The 18,418-nt window shown below is 34.7% G+C and overlaps 1 protein-coding gene across 1 annotated transcript; it reads left to right on the top strand.

Moving 5' to 3' along the window:
- The first annotated feature begins 10,906 nt into the window (after positions 1-10,906).
- LOC109086091 (cyclic nucleotide-gated channel cone photoreceptor subunit alpha-like) lies at positions 10,907-17,114 on the top strand. The gene is made up of 7 exons (XM_042730835.1): positions 10,907-11,035; positions 11,143-11,292; positions 12,431-12,499; positions 12,588-12,776; positions 12,862-12,963; positions 13,233-13,339; positions 14,718-17,114. The coding sequence occupies exons 1-7, from the start codon at positions 11,028-11,030 to the stop codon at positions 16,103-16,105; spliced, it is 2,013 nt and encodes a 670-aa protein (XP_042586769.1). The 5' UTR covers positions 10,907-11,027; the 3' UTR covers positions 16,106-17,114.
- The last annotated feature ends 1,304 nt before the right edge of the window (positions 17,115-18,418 follow it).

Genomic DNA, 18,418 nt, shown 5'->3' with positions numbered 1-18,418 from the left:
TTATAATTATTTTATTTAACAGATTAGATAGATAATTCCTATAGCTAACTAACAGAAGATGCTAGTCAGGTGTAAATTGTGCAGGTGTTACAATGGGCCCAGCTCAGAACTATGTTATTCTATGAAGTTAGCAATGTAATTTGTACTAGACGTGTGAAATTAATGTGAAAAAAAAAAAAAAAAAAAACTCTGAATCCCAAGTGAATTTAAATGAGAACCTACTAATTTACACTAATTTAGCTACACACTAATTCTCATTTATATGGACCCCCTGAAGTATAGCCTTGGCCACCCAATGTATAAAACTCTAGTTCTGCCACTAGATACACTTTGTTGTCCCCTGATTTTGATTTAAAGCATTAGAGTTAATCAAAAGTTTATCAGTGACTACAAGCTACTTCAGTTTAGGTAAAATCAGCATCTCTGTGACTTGCAAATCTTTTAGATATTCTTTTAAGTAATTAATTAATTAAATTTAATTTAATAAATTAAATTTAATTAAATTTATTCATTTTAATTTAATAAACTTTTTTTTAAATAATGTAATTTAAAAAATGTAAACCTTTCAAAAAATAAATACGAAATAAAAAAAAACTCTTATACTTTTAGTTTGAAGTTGGCAATCCTTTCACTGATTAACTGGAAAAAATAAAAATAAACAATGCATAGCTTTTTACTCAATAATCAGAGGTAGAGGTGGCTCCATACATTTGGAAAGTTCTTTACCCTAAATAAAATAGGGTAAAAAAGGAAAAATGGAGTGAAGGAATGTTCCATAGTGGCAGCAGATCTGGAGGCACCCATTAGGCCTACCTGCTTCACCACAATAAAACATTTCTGTGTGGGAGAGATGAAATCGTTGATTTATGATGGAGTTAAGGCTGAATAAGCACAAGGTGCACCTCTTTAATGTTTATTTTTGCACACAACTTCACCCTTTGGAATAACACACACACACACACACACACACACACACACATACTATTACTTTTGCAGTATAAATGCATTTCTTCACTCATTATTTATTTATTTGTTTGTTTGTTTCATAATGATAAAAAAGATGGTTTGATTCAGTTTCAAACCTGTTCATGGAGGGGATGTTCTGACATAGCAAAAAAATTCTGTATTTTTGTAGAGAAAGACAACCTTCTCTGTGTCCTCTGTCTGTTCATATCTGACCATTATCTCATTGACTGGTATATCTGATTGAAATTACCCCATCCATACAACTCAGTTACCCTTCTCCCCTCCTCACTTTGGTTTTTATTCATTTAAATATACGTAGGTTAAGTGACTATCCATTTTGATTGAGGTCAAAATATTACAAGGTCAAAAACAGTAAATAACAGGAATAATTTTACTGTAATGTATGAATACTAGATAATTAAAAAAAGGTAAATGATTTAAAAATGGATACACACACAAATCTAAATAAAACATAATTATCTCTGTGCAATATGGCTGCATTCATATCCATTCTAGTTACATTTAATTCCTTACACAATGAGTTTACAGAATATAACAAATTTTTTTGTTTTAAAAATGGACTCTGATATGTGAAAAATCCACAGAAGTGCTTATGTGAGGGCAGGTAACAACATTTCTTTGATTTTTAAATGATGACCAGCACATAGTGACAAAAAGTAGCTTTTTACTTATTTATACAAAGTCATTCTTTCACTATAAACACATTTTATATGCATCATGTGCTTACACAGTGCATGAAATTGGTTATTTTCCCAGAGGAAACATTGTGCAATAATGGGCTAAAGAGTCATGATGACCTGATCACATTACAGAAACATAAGATCATTATATTCCTGGTTAGAAACCAGTCCAATTGAGTTAAAGAATAATAAAATAAAAGTCTGAGCAGAGAGAATCATTTTGGGATTTGCTTTCCCCTAAAGTCAACTCTAGATAAGAGATACACTGTCATTGTACTATCACTGCTTTTCTTGAATTAAGCATATTCGATTATTCAGATATTATCCGTTCTTAGAGCATAAGGGCCATGAATAAACAGACAACGGAGTGGTTATATTGAATCTTTCCGTAGGTGGAATATGATACTAAGCTTGTGTAAGCAGAAATGTTCACTTCCTCTGTGTGTGAGGATGGATTAGCAGCGGTGGGGAGAACAGACTCAGCAAACAATGCTACAAATACATGCTGCGCTATCCTATTAATAAAAGAAAAAACACAAATCTTCTTCTTCTGCTTTGATAAAGATGTTTTTTTCTTTCAATCTTTTGATGTGTTATCTGGCACATTCCCTCTGGTCTAACAGCCCAACAAAATTAGCATGGGCGGAGTGTTGTTCCCTCTGACGTGTGTCAGGTCAGCACCGAACAAGAGCATTAATAGAATATGAAATATACAGGCAGTTGTATAATCCATGCTGAGCATGCACCTGTGCTATTTATAAAACCTTGTCTTTTCTGGGAAGGTCTAGGGCTTACATCATGAATATAATCTATCTTGGGTTACAACTTAACTGGAACTGTTACCTTCAAACGCCCTAGTTCCTCTGTGCTCAGACATGCTTTAATGTTGCCTGCATTTTGTCCCTATTAACACACACACACACACACACACACACACACGTTTGTTTTTTGTGAAAAAGTGGGGACATCCCATAGGCGTAATGGTTTTTATACTGTACAAACTGTATATTCTATTGCCCTACACCAACCCTACACCTAACCCTACCCCTTACAGGAAACTTTTTTAGGAAATTTTTACTTTCTCAAAAAAACTCATTCTGTATGGTTTATAAGCGTATTGAAAAATGGGGACATGGGTTATGTCCTCATAAGTCACCCTCTCCTGTAATACCTGTGTCATACCCATGTCATTATACAAATTTCATACACAACAAACCACAAAAACACTCATACACACACACACACAAACACACATAAACACACATAAACAAATTTACTTTGCCATCTAAATAAACCTTAGAGTTGTATTGTTTCATATACAGTTAACTGGATACATTTTTAGAACACACACACATCTTATTTTGTTCAAGGTCATCCACAATTAGATAAAAAAATATATATATAAAATTTATAAACATTATTACATAATACACACAGACCTTGAATGTGTATGTGTGGTTCATGTATTCCCTACATAATCTGGACAAAATGTACCCACAAAGATGGCAATATCCAAAATCCTTGTAGGCACATTTTTTGGTCCACATGATAAGCTTATACATATTCATACAGAATAAAAATTTTAGAAAATCTACGACAGCAAAATGTTTTGTGTGAGGGGTAGGTTTAGATAAGGGGATTGAAAATTTGTCCAGTTTTGTACAGTGTAAAAATCATTACGTCGACTGTCCCCATAAAACATGGAAACCTAACTTAACTTAAACCTGAATACACATTGACTCTTAAGTGTGATGTGACATACAGCCAAGTATGGTGACCCATATTTAGAATTTGTGCTCTGCATTTAACCCATCCAAAGTGCACACACACAGCAGTGAACACACACACACCGTGAACACACACCCGGAGAAGTGGGCAGCCATTTATGCTGCAGCACCTGGGGAGCAGTTTGGGGTTCGGTGCCTTGCTCAAGGTATACATGGTTGTGGTATTGCCGGCCCCAGATTCGAACCCACAACCTTAGGGTTAGGAGTCAAACTCTCCAACCACTAGGCCATGACTTCCCCACTCATGGGGACTATTGTCACTGTGGGGACCTGGTAACTTTAATTAGATCTGGTAACCTTAATTAATTGAAAATCCCTTGCTCAAGACTAAAATGCAGAGGAGATCGAGCATTTTCAGTGGTGGGTCCTCGACTGTGGAATAGCTTGCGAGTACAACTTAGAATGTCCCCCTGTTTACCAGTTTTTAAATCTCTTCTTAAAACCCATTTGTTTTCACTTGCTTTTAAAATGCATTAAATGTTGATCTTTGCTTATGTTTTAATCTGGTATTTGTGTACTTTGCTTATGTTTTTTCAGATTATTTTTATATTGTATTTGTTACTCTGCTCATGTACAGCACTTTGGTCAGTCAGCGAGGCTGTTTTAAAAGTGCTTTAAAAATAAATAAACTAAACTAAACTAAACTAAACTAAACTAAACTAAACTAAACTAAACTACTATTAGCTTTTATTTTTATCCTTTTTTTTTTTACTTAGATAAAGATGAGCTGTTTTCCATTCTACTTGTCATGACTGAAGTCACACCCATTGTAAAGACACATGTGGGTGGTGTGACATCATCTTCACACCTCCCTTCCCCCGTCTCGTGCTGTAATCTGAATCAGCAGGGATTTTGATGACATTTGTTGTAAAGCTAAACATATGCTGATTGTGGCAAAACTTTATCAGTAGCTTGCACAGACGGACGAGTATCACTGAACCTCAGTCGGGAACTGAAAAAAGGAACATACTGTGTCATTCTAAAGCTGAAATTTCCCCCTAACTTTGCATTATGTTATTACTCCATTTCTTCAGAGAAAACAACTCACTGGCATAGTCTTTATCACATGAGCACTGTGCTTGTTTTTATTTATTTATTTAATAATTGTGTGTGTGTGTGTGTGTGTGTGTGTGTGTGTGTTGTTTTTTTCTGCAAGGACTCATTCTAAAGAGTGGACATATGGCCCAGCTTTGGAGCCTTAAAATAAGTCAGTTTGCTCTCTCTCGCTGCTTCATCAGTTCAATAACACTGTGCTGCAAAGTCAGAGCAATGTCAGAGGAACCCTAAAATTGCTGGTCTGCTCATGCAAGCAGCGTCACAGAGACATTAAAGCTTTTCATTAATAACACCAACAGCAGCAGCACACTCAGGCAAATGAGTAATGTCAATACAGCTTGACATTCTTATTAGCATGACGGAGGCCAGCACTGTTCACTTACTCAGAGACTGATGCTGCACAGGCACATTCATGGCGTGTTTGAAATGAGATGTCGTGATATCACATATGAGATAATAAAATTAACTTATAAAAACTAAACCCACCCAAAGAGAACCGATAAAAAGCAAACCCCAAGACATTCAGCAATATGCATATTTATATCCTTCTAACAAAGACTTAGATCTACTCAACCAATTAAGACTTTGCTTTACTTTACCAATGCTAAAAATAAATAAGTAAAAATTCAATTTCAAAAATGCCATTCATTTGAGACTGGCTTCTTTGTGGATATGAAGAACAAAAAGGCGATCAGGTGTAAAAATTATGGCTGTAAAGTGAGTCATGACTTAAAGTAATTGTGTCCGATAGCTGGTTATGCAGGACAAAACATGAACTGGATGCGCAATATAGTGGTGAGTTTGGCATGTAGACCAGCAGGGGGCCTCAATGTTATATTTGTGTTTGTGCTGTGGAAATCTTTTCATTTAGACTTTGAAATAAACAGATTGATTGATTGATTGATTGATTGATTGATTGATTGATTGATTGATTGATTGATTGATTGATTGATTGATATGGATCATTTGTTTTCCATGAACTTGTGGTGTTTATGTCAGCTTGAATATGTGCTATCCTACAGTGTAATGCTTCAAAAGGTATGTATGTTTTTTATTATTATTATTTAATACTTATTCAGCAAGGACACATTAAATTGATTAAAAGTGACAGTAAATACATTTATAATGTCACACAATTTCTATTGCCCTTCTTATGAATTTTCTATTGATTAAATAATACTTTTAAAAATGTAGCATATTTTCCACACAAATATTATACAGCAACTGTTTCCGACAATCATAATAATAAATGTTACTTTAGCATTTTTTAAATACCCAGTCTGCATTTTAATGTATTATAATTTTTATAACAACAAATGATATTTTAACAGGCATTATTTTAGGATGCGTTCAGTAATTATAAAGGAGTGTACTAAGGTAAGGAGTCAGGGGACTTAAACAATTAAAACCACACAGCGGTACAGCAATTAGATCAGGACTATCAACAGCCCCTGTAAACAAGAGCCATCTCTGGAGACATATGATGTTAGCATGCTCAACAGCTTTGCTTTAGAACAGTCATTAGAAAACCAAGAACCTTAACTGGATTTAAACAAGATCTTACTAAATAGTTCTAATACTGTATATACAGGACATGTAAATGAAACATGTACTCGTGTCTTTTTTCACATCTGTTGTTTTCATATGGACACTTGTGTTGCAAATCCTAAATACACTTCTGGTAAGTCTACACATCTGGATTGTTCTTCTTCTTCTTCTTCTTTTTTTAAATAGGCAGATTATAATTTCAGTGGATGTAAAATTAGAGAAAAATATATTATTTCCAATAATGTGATCTGATATTTAGCCGATGTTTTCACAGTGATACTGTATGATGAACAGTTTATCATAGAGAAACATTTTTGTTTTTCTTCTATAATACATTTTCTTTGTTGAAAAAGATGCTATGTAGGACAGACAGGTATAGACAGGTAGATAGATACATAGATAGATGGATGGATGGATAGATATATAGATAGATAGATAGATGGATGGATGGATGGACGGACGGACGGACTGAATGGATGGATGGATGGATGGATGGATGGATGGATGGATGGATGGATGGATGGATGGATGGATGGGTGTGCTGGTGAGTAGATATATAGATAGATAGATAGATAGATACGGACGGACGGACGGACAGACAGACAGACAGACAGACAGACAGACAGACAGATAGATAGATAGATAGATAGATAGATAGATAGATAGATAGATAGATAGATAGATAGATAGATAGATAGATAGATAGATGGGTTTTGTGCTTCTCCTGACAGGTTCTTTAAGCGCATTAGTGGGTAAACCCAGATTACGACTTCTGTTCGACAGGCTTCCTAAACCCAACAGATTCAGAGGATTGGTCGGGCCCTGATCTTTCCATGGTAAAGCAGTAGTGTCTGAGGTTTCCTATTGCTTACAGGTTTTTTGCACAAGTCATTAAGACTCAGTTTGATGCTGGGGGACAGTGTAGAAAGTGTTAACACAGGTTAAAGTTGGCAAAAGTGCATAAACTGTCTGTATTGGTAATATGAGTTGCCGTAGTATGATGGTTAAAAAGAACAGTTTATTAAATGCACGACAGAAAATGTAACTTGTTTACTTAACCTTGCTACAACTTATATGAGAACGTGAGCAAGTTTGCATGGGCCGGTGACCTTACAGCACCAATTCCATTAACTGAAGCTGAGTTAACATAATAAGCTCTACTCAAACTATTTAACACATGCAACTAACTGGTTTACGTTTCCAGGGCCCAATACAGATTAACTAAGACAAGCATTCAGATTCAGAATGATAAGGCCCATTCACACCAAAGATGATAATGATAAATATCTAGTTTTAAAAAAATGTTCTAAAAGTAAATGAATGTCAGAGTCCACACCACACTAATGATAACAATACAGTGGAAGGATATAGGTGGAATCACTTTTTTAGAACATTTTTTTTTTCAGCTAATGAATTTTAAAAACATTGACTGACAAACACTTATTAATCAACAAAACACTTGATTTGGATGCTATCTTTCTTGGTGTGAAAGCCGGTACACTTAAATGAATCAAATACTGAAACAATTTAGATAGGTAGGCTAGGCCTACATACACAAACAAATTTAGGAATGTTATTACAATGTTTTATATATTATTTATTTATGGTGGCATGAGTAGCTAATCAATATAACCTGAACTCTTTATAAATTAATCTAGATGTAGATCTATGGCTTAATTAGGCTATAATAAATAATCATAATCGACTAGCTAAAAATAATATAATAATAATAATAAAAATCCTAAAAGATTCCCGTTGGAATTAGCTGGAAAAAATCCTTATTGATCCTGATGGGATTTTTTTTTTCTTCTTGATTTCAGCATAGCATAAAACAAATGTGACCCTGGACCACAACACCAGTCTTAAGTTGCATGTTTGTACAATAGCCAAAAATACATTGTATGGGTCAAAATTATTAAAATTATTTTATACCAAAAATCTAGAATATTAAGTAAAGATCATGTTTCATGAAGATATTTTGTAATTTCCTACCATAAATATCTAAAAACATTTTTGATTAGTAATATGCATTGCTAAGAACTTCATTTGGAGAACTTTAAAGGTGATTTTCTCAATAGTTGTAGCCTACCTTGGCCAAATATTGTCCGATCTAAATAACCCATACATCAATGGAAAGATTTATTCAGCTTTCAGATGATGTATAAATCTCAATTTCGACTTATTGACACTTAAGACTGGTGTTGTGGTCAAGGGTCACAACTGTAAATGTTTTAGAACAACAGGACTATTATGATTAGCAATAGGATAAACTACCAGCTGATATACTATCAGAAGGAATTTTAAGAAAATCTTTCATAATTTAAAACTACTTTTATCATTATTCCAAAAGAGTATGGTGTATTTTACTCAGAAAGGACTTAATTAATTAATTTTTAATTAGATAATTTTTTCTTATCCCATTAGGATTTGGTTGCTAATGATCATGAAATCCTGTACTCACGGGATTTTATTTATTTATATTTGTAACCCTACTGTGTTGAAAGACTCAAGTGTTTTGGACTCTAAAGTCTTTTAAATTTAGCATACGCTCGTTCACTGTTATTATCGGACCGGTGGGGTGTGGGGAGAAGTAGTTTTTTATTTTATTTTATTTATTTATTTATTTTTTTGTGGGGAGGTGTAGGATGCTCTCCTCCAGCGTAGCCAAACACTGTCACCTCTCTTGGCAGGTGCGTGACGCGTGGAGGCAGGGAAAGATAAGTGCCATCAGCTGCCCGAGAACTATAACATGCGGTTTGGGCTCCTCAGGACACTACCTTTTATTGCGTTTTCTTTATGCAACAAAGTTTAAATCATGGGAATTATTCTGAACCTGAAGGTTTTTGTGGAATAGGATTTCTCTGATGTGAAGAACACAGTCCTGTGGAATAATTTGCATCCGGAGTTTACACAGATCCTCACTAAACACTACAGGTAAAGCAACTCAGGCTAAATGAGTGTGCCGTGTATTTTCTAATTTCTTGTGGCAGTTTTTTTAATTACTTGTTGAATTCCCAAACTTACTTTTTTATTATTTATTTGTTTGTTTGTCTGTCTGTTGTATTAGTTTCGGTCCTTAAATTTGATTGGACAAACAGAGTTCCACGAGCGCTGATATAATCCTATAACACTGGTACCGCTCAGTTTTTGGTATCACTCCGCTCGTCTGTTTTCCGAGTGAAGTTTAGATGGGAGCAGAGTTTGTCGGGAGTCAGGAGCGGGTGTTATGAAATTCGAAGAGTCGGTGTTTCGCAGGTGTGTCATTTTGTCTACAGCTCGGTGCGCCTTTTTGAAAACCAAAGGGTGGACGTTTTCTCTGGTATTCAGTGGTACAGATATTGTTCGTGTCGGGGTTTCTGTCTACTGCAGTCAGTGCAGAGGGGAAATGGAAAATCCAGAGTGGAGCTGTAGCTGAGTGATCAGAACGCTTTGAGCAGGGAAGGAAAATCTCTGCCGCCCCGTTCCACTCATGTACGTTATCCCAGACATGCCTTTAGTGTCTTTAGTCTCTCAGTTGGATAGCGACAGCTTGCAACAGGTCTTACATAGCCCATTGTTAAATTTGTTATTTTTTAATATATATATTTTTTAATTATACATTTTATGTCGTATAACATATGTTTTAATTATTTGTTCTTTGGCTTATTTGTTTCAACAATTTCCCTATACTCCCTTATTGTGTTGGGTGGCAAATGTTACGTTTCCTTAATTAAAATGTACTAGACATAAAATTAAAACATAAATACAAAAAAATTAATATATTTATTAATTATATATATTAAATATACTTGCACATAATATATACTTATAATATATATATATATATATATATATATATATATATATATATATATATATATATATATATACATATATATGTCTGTGTGTGTGTGTGTGTGTGTGTGTGTGTTGAAAAATTATAGAATATAAACCACAGTCCGTCCACATGTTTGATGTCTCAAGCAGATGTGTGATTAAGCCTAATAGCCTTTTTCTGTGCACTGTGTGAGATCTACAGAAATTTTGCTTTTTTGTAAATTTTCAACACTATTGAACTTCTCTCAGGTGGCCTTTTAGAGGGGCTTCAAATTAAGACACTAGACTTTGAAAAAAAAAAACAGCATCTGTTTCGTTAGAGCCATTGTCAGCTACATGCAGAGCAAATAAACATTCAGTGAGGTTGAAACTCTTTATGAGTTGCTTCTCAACTTTAAGCACTTCCAAATTTGATCTTTGCATGTCTGGCTAAGGGAATCCCCAGTAATAGCACGCAGGAGGGGTAGAAGAACCGTGTTTACCTCCCTGTCTCAATCAGAAATGTCCTGTGCGAAACCACAGGCTCTTTTTGTCTTAAAACAGCTTATCTTCCTGGAAGACGCCACTGATTCCGCGTGGCTTTTAAGCTGCAGTGTATATTTATAGAGCAGACACTTGCATTTGTTTGGCATGTATATGTGGATCTATTATCCTTCTATAAATTCTTAAAATAGAAAGGGGATTTATTTTTGATCTTTGTGAGACAAAAATAGTCAAAGTGTAGCAGTGCACCACTCGACTAAAATTAGCTGTAGTACTATTTATTCATGAATTTGAGCATTGTTTGTGTCAGAATGTATAATAACCACTTTGCAATTAGGAAGTAAATTAGTTCACTAATGAAAGTGCATTTCAGTTTACAGGAGTGATTAGCCAAAGATGTGATCTAATTGCAGTGAATGGCCTAACAGGAAATAAAATGGCTAAAATCTGCACAGAACAGTCATACCCCTCACAAAGATCCACCTTCACTCCTGAACCGGCCAGGTCAGAGGAGATGGCACAGACATATATAGACAAATCAATGTTTATTCTGCATCTAGTTTGTCACAGTCATCACTTTCAATGCATGTCTGGTTTTACCATTTAATTCCATATATTTAATTTGGTATATATTGGTCTTGTTTGCAGTGATCAGCCACCCCGTGGATTAATGGACAGGTGATTTGATCTTTTTCTCTGTTTATTTGTTTGCTTTGCGCTGGAGATTTGATGATTGTTTGTGCATAAAAAGTGATTTTAACAAGTTACTGTACCTTTACTTTCAGGATGTCCCAGTTCATGTTGCAGTTTGGAGGAAAATCCACCAAATGTACAGCTTCAGAATGCAGTGATTCAATTATGATAACTGAAGACATGGAAGGACAAATGGATGCATCTTGTGACAACAGAGGACAGGACCAACTGCGAAAGAGGAAGTGAGTGAAAATGCAACCATGTACAGTAAACAGTTGCCCCCAAAAATATTTGTACACATTAGCAACACTTCTTATTGCCAAAAAAATCTTTAAAAAAAAAAATCTAAAAAGAGTATCATATTTAATACACCAGGCATTTATGACTCATATAGTAGGATATAGTGAGAATATTTATGAGAGTATTATGTTTTTTTTTTTAATTCAGTGACCCAAACTGAGTAAAAATTGCAATTGCTGATATTTATATGGTTAAAAAAAAAAACCATAACAACAAATAAAACAAATCATTTAAATCAAACAAGTAAAATGTTTACAAATATAGCAAAAATAATATAATTTAATATTATATATAAAAAAAATAAAAAAAATATTATTATTATTTATTTATTTTTTTTATTTATTTTTTTTTATTAAAGATTTTTTTTTAAAGATACATACAAACTTATTGTGCAACTATTATCAAAAATACTTGGAGAGGAAACATAATCTGTAATGTAATGCCCCGTGATCTGTGTTGAGATTAAGTGTGTTTCTCAAGACAACAACAGAGGATGTGCTGACAGTGACCTTATAATCCCCTGCTGTCTGCCGCACACTCACTTTCTTCAGAAACACAGCCCTCCTGATAATGGTTCTGGTCCACTGCTCGTCCAGTGCAACATACTGCTACTTACTTGCTCGCATTTAACACACTGAAATGCATTAAAATAAAGCTGTAAGCTGTCCTACATTCGGCAGGCCCACAGAATAATAATTCAGATTCTGGACACAGATTTTTAAAATACATAGTTCTTCACATCTCTCTCCCCTTTTGTGTTAATTTATTAAATATTTAGGTTAATTTGATAATGCTTTCAACTACGCTATAAATATAGTGCAGAAAAATTACAGATTTCATTTGGGCCTGACATTAAGCCAAAGGTGGCCATGCTTTTCCCACATTTAAGGGGTATTCTTTGGGAAAATGCAAAGTGGAAGGCCTGAAATCCACTTTAATGTGGTAAAAAGTACTATTGCTAATCCAATGAAAAAATAGTATTTTGATTATGCAGTACTTGATTCATAATGCTTTAGTATTTAATTTTTTTTCTCATCATTATCAAATAACAAGAATAAAACAATATTATTATCTTTACAGCCTCAACAACAATGCAAATCGCTGGCCTCTTGCAACACTGAATATGAACAACTCCAACAATACAGATGAGTATGTGGGAAAGTTAAATATTATTACATGTTGTACTGAAGTACATTCTGATGTTATATGCTAAATATTAATGATTATTTTAATGCAGCAAAAAGGACGACAGGGAGATAAAGAAAGATGATAAGAAAGAAGAACCAAAAAATGATGAGAAGAAAGATGAAAAGAAAGTTGAGACAAATGAGAAGAAAGATGAAAAGAAGGATGAGAAAAAAGATGAAAAGAAAGATGAGAAGAAGGACGAGAAAAAGGATGATAAAAAGAAGGAAGAGGAGAAACCGTGAGTATTTTATCTGAATTGAATGCAGTTAAATGTAGTTATTTGTTCAGTCTGGAATATATTTATTTATATGTTTGTTTTTTAGAAAACAGGTTTGGATCATGGATCCAGCGACAGATTTGTACTATCACTGGCTGACCATTGTAGCAATACCTGTCTTCTATAACCTAATGATGCTTATTACCAGGTACATTTATACATTGAAAGTTTCATTAAATTGCATACTGATTAATTAAATATATTAATGCTTTGAAGATATTTTAAAGTTTTATAATATTAGTATTAAAATAATTTTTCTTTTTTATTACAGCTAATTATAAAACACACAAGAAAACTATATGCAGAAATATATATCATTATATTCTGTAATTCAGAGAGATGTTATTGTGTGGTGACAGTGCTAATCTGTCTAATTCTGTCTATTTTAAACTTTTTTTATTTATTTTTTTTAAACAGAGCCTGTTTTAATGAACTGCAGGATGACTACACCATCTTATGGATAGTTCTGGACTATTCATCTGATGTCATTTACTACATTGACACTTTTGTGAGATCAAGAACAGGTGAGATTATTAATTTAAGTCTGTTTGTACTCGACTAGTCGTATTTAACTATAACAGTAAATGTAAACAACAATCCCTTTAATAAAGGGGTCATATGATTCGATTTAAATTTTTCCTTTCTCTTTGGAGTGTTACAAGCTCTTGGTGCATAAAGAAGATCTGTAAAGTTGCAAAGACTTAAGTCTAAAATCCAAAGAGATATTCTTTATCAAATTTAAGAGTCAACCACACCCCCCTAAAATGGCTCATTCTAACATGCCCGCACATGTCTACATTACTTTCACGCAAAGAAAGAAGGTCTAACTTTTATTCTACCTGTTGCCGCCAATGATATGTAGTGGAGACGCTGTGTTTCATTGTGAAAGCGAAACGACTTTGTTTTTGCTTCCAAAAGAGGACACAACTAGAAATCAGTGGTTAAGTTGTATTTCAACACCGTTCCAGAACAGTTCAACCCAAATATTCAGATGTGTGCTGCGCATTTTATGGAGGATGAGGACCGTTTCCTGAACCAGTAACCTGCAATGCATCTGTGGCACAAAGGCTGTTTCTATAAAGTTGGGCAGTTCAAACTTTGCAAGGACATTCTGGCACTTCTAACTCACACCCTCTTAGTACGTTTTTTATATTTAAATAATTTGCCAATGATGATTAAAACGAGTTTTGAGCAGTAGAGTAGGCTTGTTGTTTCTCAGATCACAAATGCAGACATGGTTTTATGTTTACGCAGTGCGATATGCAACGCAACGCGTAAAAAGACAGTATAAGTCATTATAATCAGTAATTATGTCCCCACAGGATGCAACAAATGCCTCGTTTGTAATGGGTTTTATTATGCTGGCCTGGGAGACAGCATAGTATGTTAAGGGGCGTACCATTTCCGTCATACGCTTGAGGCATTCACAACACACTGGATAGCTGGCCAATCAGAGCACACCTCGCTTTTTCAGAACGATGAGCTTTGTAAAAATCGACGCGTTTCAGAAAGGTGGGGCATAGAGGAGAAACAATAATGTACATTATATGGAAAATAATGTGTTTTTTTAACCTTAAACCGCATAAACACATTGCATTACACCAAATACACAAAATAATGTTCTTTTAAGCAGCATCATATGACCCCTTTAAAGTGGTGGTTCTCAACTGGGGGCTTCAGCAAATTTCCAAATCATGAATTTTATATTTAAGTTATCTCTAAAACTCTAAATTAAAAATGTTAAAGAAAACACATAAAATCAAGATGTAAACTAAAACTATTTTTTTTTTTTAAAAGCTATAACATACACTAAAATACAGAACGTAGCTTCTGAAATCACTGCTCTACAGGGAAAAAAAGTTATTGCAAATACTGTACATAACAATGAAATTATTTTGACAGGTTTCTTGGAGCAAGGGTTACTAGTGAGAGAATCTAAGAAGCTTTGGGAACACTACAGAAAGTCACCGCAATTCAGATTTGATGTGATCTCCATGATACCAACAGACATATTAATGCTGAAAGTGGGTTACAACAATCCCGAACTAAGATTCAACCGGCTTTTCAAAATGGCTCGTCTTTTTGAGTTCTTCGACCGCACTGAAACCAGAACCAACTTCCCCAACATCTTCCGAATCAGCAATCTCGTCCTGTACATCCTTATCATCATCCACTGGAACGGCTGCATCTTTTTCGCCATCTCAAAAACAATCGGCTTTGGTTCAGACACATGGGTTTACCCCAACATCAGCGACCCTGAGTTTGGCCGTCTTGCCAGGAAGTATATCTACTGCTTATACTGGTCCACTCTCACACTCACCACCATCGGAGAGACGCCACCACCCGTCCGAGATGTTGAGTATTTATTTGTGGTTTCTGATTTTCTCATTGGCGTGCTCATTTTTGCCACCATCGTTGGTAATGTCGGCGCCATGATTTCCAACATGAATGCATCCCGTGCAGAGTTCCAGGCCAAGATCGACTCCATCAAGCAGTACATGCAGTTCCGAAAGGTCACCAAAGATCTGGAGGCCCGTGTCGTGAAGTGGTTTGACTACCTTTGGACCGAACAGAAGACCTGCGACGAAAAGGAAGTGCTCAAGAACCTCCCAGATAAGCTCAAGGCGGAGATTGCCATCAACGTGCATCTGGAAACCCTTCGGAAGGTGCGTATCTTCCAGGACTGCGAAGCGGGTCTTCTTGTTGAGCTCGTCCTTAAACTTCAACCACAGGTTTTCAGTCCGGGTGACTACATTTGCAAGAAGGGTGACATTGGGCGGGAGATGTACATCATCAAAGAAGGCAAACTAGCTGTGGTGGCGGATGATGGCGTCACGCAGTTTGTGGTGCTCAGCGATGGCGCTTACTTCGGAGAGATCAGCATTCTCGGCATCAAAGGAAGTAAAGCCGGTAACCGCAGGACTGCAAACATACGCAGTGTGGGATACTCAGATCTGTTCGCGCTCTCGAAAGATGACCTAATGGAGGCATTAACCGAGTACCCAGAAGCCAAAAAGGCACTAGAGGAGAAAGGTAGAGCTATTCTGATGAAAGACAATCTCATCGATGAGGCTGCGGCCAATGCTGGCGCAGACCCGAAGGACCTGGAGGAAAAGGTTAGTGTCTTGGAGACCAATCTAGATGTGATGCAAACCAAATTCGCTCGTCTTATGGCAGACTGGACATCCAGCCAGAACAAAATCAAACAGAGGATCACCAACATGGAGGCCCGAGTGAAGACTCTTAGGCAGGAGGATTTGGATGAGGTTGTGGAGGATAAGGACAAATAGTTCCCCACTGAAATAGACCCATATAGAGGAATCTGGCATCATTTGAGAGGAATTACTTGATCTCAAAGTAGTGCCGCAGGAACATGTACTATTTATAGATGATTCAGGAAGAGTCTTGGCATTTCACAAGTCCTAAATCTAATTAGTGAAGGCATGTAAACAATGACTGATCAGACAGTTTCAGGCTCACTAATGCAGGGTTGTCTTAAAGTAATTTTGAACAACAATGCGCCAAGATCATCCTTCTGATTTTTGGGCAATTTGATTGCTGATGTTTTCGCCAAGTATTGCAGTGTCTGAATTTCAGGTAGTGTGATTCCTAAACAGAATTTTAGGAGGGTTATTGTGCAACTATACTCTCTGTGAGATGTCATGCTTTAAGTGTTTTAACCAGCATGGGTAAATATGCAAAATATCCTGCAATATTGTTGCAATGTTCGAAGAAGTTCTTAGGAATTGCTTCTAAGCTTTGTGGTCTAATCTGCAATATCAAAGCATTGCTTTCATGTTATACCAGATACCAAAGCAGAACATCCTTTAATTTGATTAAATGGAGGGTATTTAAGTATATTTTTCACATGAGAATAAAATGGAGAGTCCCCATTTTAGTCAGTCATGTTCAGTTCTTGTATGTGTATTTTCATTCAGCTAATGAAAAATTGTATATGTTCTAGATTAAATAAAGATACTTTAGAAATTTTCCAAATACTTGTGTTGACAGTAGATTGATTTTTATTGGAAAAATGATCTACAAGTCAACCATACTGTGCAGTTGTGGGCATGATCCTGTTCAGACTTGTCATTAATGTGACAATCTATGACTTCAGTGTTGGTTCTCCATGGGGGACGGTAGCCTAACAATTAGACCAAGCAAACATTAAAGGGTGGTTAAGGAGCTGTGTTGGAAATGCAAACGTTGCAGGTTTGACTACTAAGAGAAACACAGAGAGACTGACATGTAAAAAGAAATTAGGTATCAGCATCTAAGCATAGTTTCACTCACACACACACACACACACACACACACACACACACACACACACACACACACACACACACACACACACACACACACACATATATATATATATATATATATATATACAGTACAGGTCAAAAGTTAGGAAACAGTACTATTTTTAATGTTTTTGAAAGAAGTCTCTTCTGCTCATCAAGCCTGCATTTATTTGATCAAAAATACAGAAAAAAACAGTAATATTGTGAAATATTATTACAACTTAAAATAATAGTTTTCCATTTGAATATACTTTAAAAAAAATAATTTATTCCTGTGATGCAAAGCTGAATTTTCAGCATCATTACTCCAGCCTTCAGTGTCACATGTAACATCCAGTCTATCACATGATCATTTAGAAATCATTCTAATATTCTGATTTATTATGAGTGTTGGAAACAGTTCTGCCGTCTAATATATTTGATGAATAAAAGGTTAAAAAGAACTGCATTTATTCAAAATAAAAAAAAAAATTCTAATAATATATATTCTAATAATATATTTTTTTTACTATCACTTTTTATCAATTTAACACATCCTTGCTGAATAAAAGTATTGATTAAAAAAAAAAAAAATATGTTCATCTGTTCATCTCTGACCTCAAATTACTGACCAGTAGTGTATATTGTCATTACAACATATTATATTTTAAAAACATAGCTGCTTCTTTTTTTTTTTTTTTACTTTTTATTCATCAAAGTATCCTAAAAAAAGTATCACATGTTCTAAAAAAAAATATTAAGCAGCCGAACTGTTTCAAACTTTGATAATGAATCATCATATTAGAACGATTTCTAAAGGATCATGTGATAATGATCCTAAAAATTCAGCTTTGCATCACAGAAATAAATGATAATTTAAAGTATAATAAAATTAAAAACAATTATTTTAAATTGTAATAATATATCATAATATTACATTTTTTTTGCATTTTTGATCAAATAAATGCAGGCTTGATGAGCAGAAGAAACTTCTTTCCAAAAACATTAAAAATAGTAATGTTTCCAAATTTTTGACCTGTATGTATGTATATATATATATATATATATATATATATATATATATATATATATATATATATATATATATATATATATATATATATATATATATAAAGCCTTTTTAAGTTTGTTGTTTACATTCAGTTTTGAATACTCACTAATTACAAATAGTAAAATTGGTTACATACTGGGTCATTCAATCAGAATTATTTCAAACATTTTCATGCATTTAATTAGAGATTTGTTTTTATAATTTTAATGTAAATAGTCTTGAGTGCATAGCAGACCGTGGAAACA

This window comes from Cyprinus carpio, chromosome A1, assembly GCF_018340385.1.
Source record: "Cyprinus carpio isolate SPL01 chromosome A1, ASM1834038v1, whole genome shotgun sequence".
Taxonomy (NCBI): Eukaryota; Metazoa; Chordata; class Actinopteri; order Cypriniformes; family Cyprinidae; genus Cyprinus; species Cyprinus carpio.
This window is presented reverse-complemented; position numbering and strand designations above follow the sequence as displayed.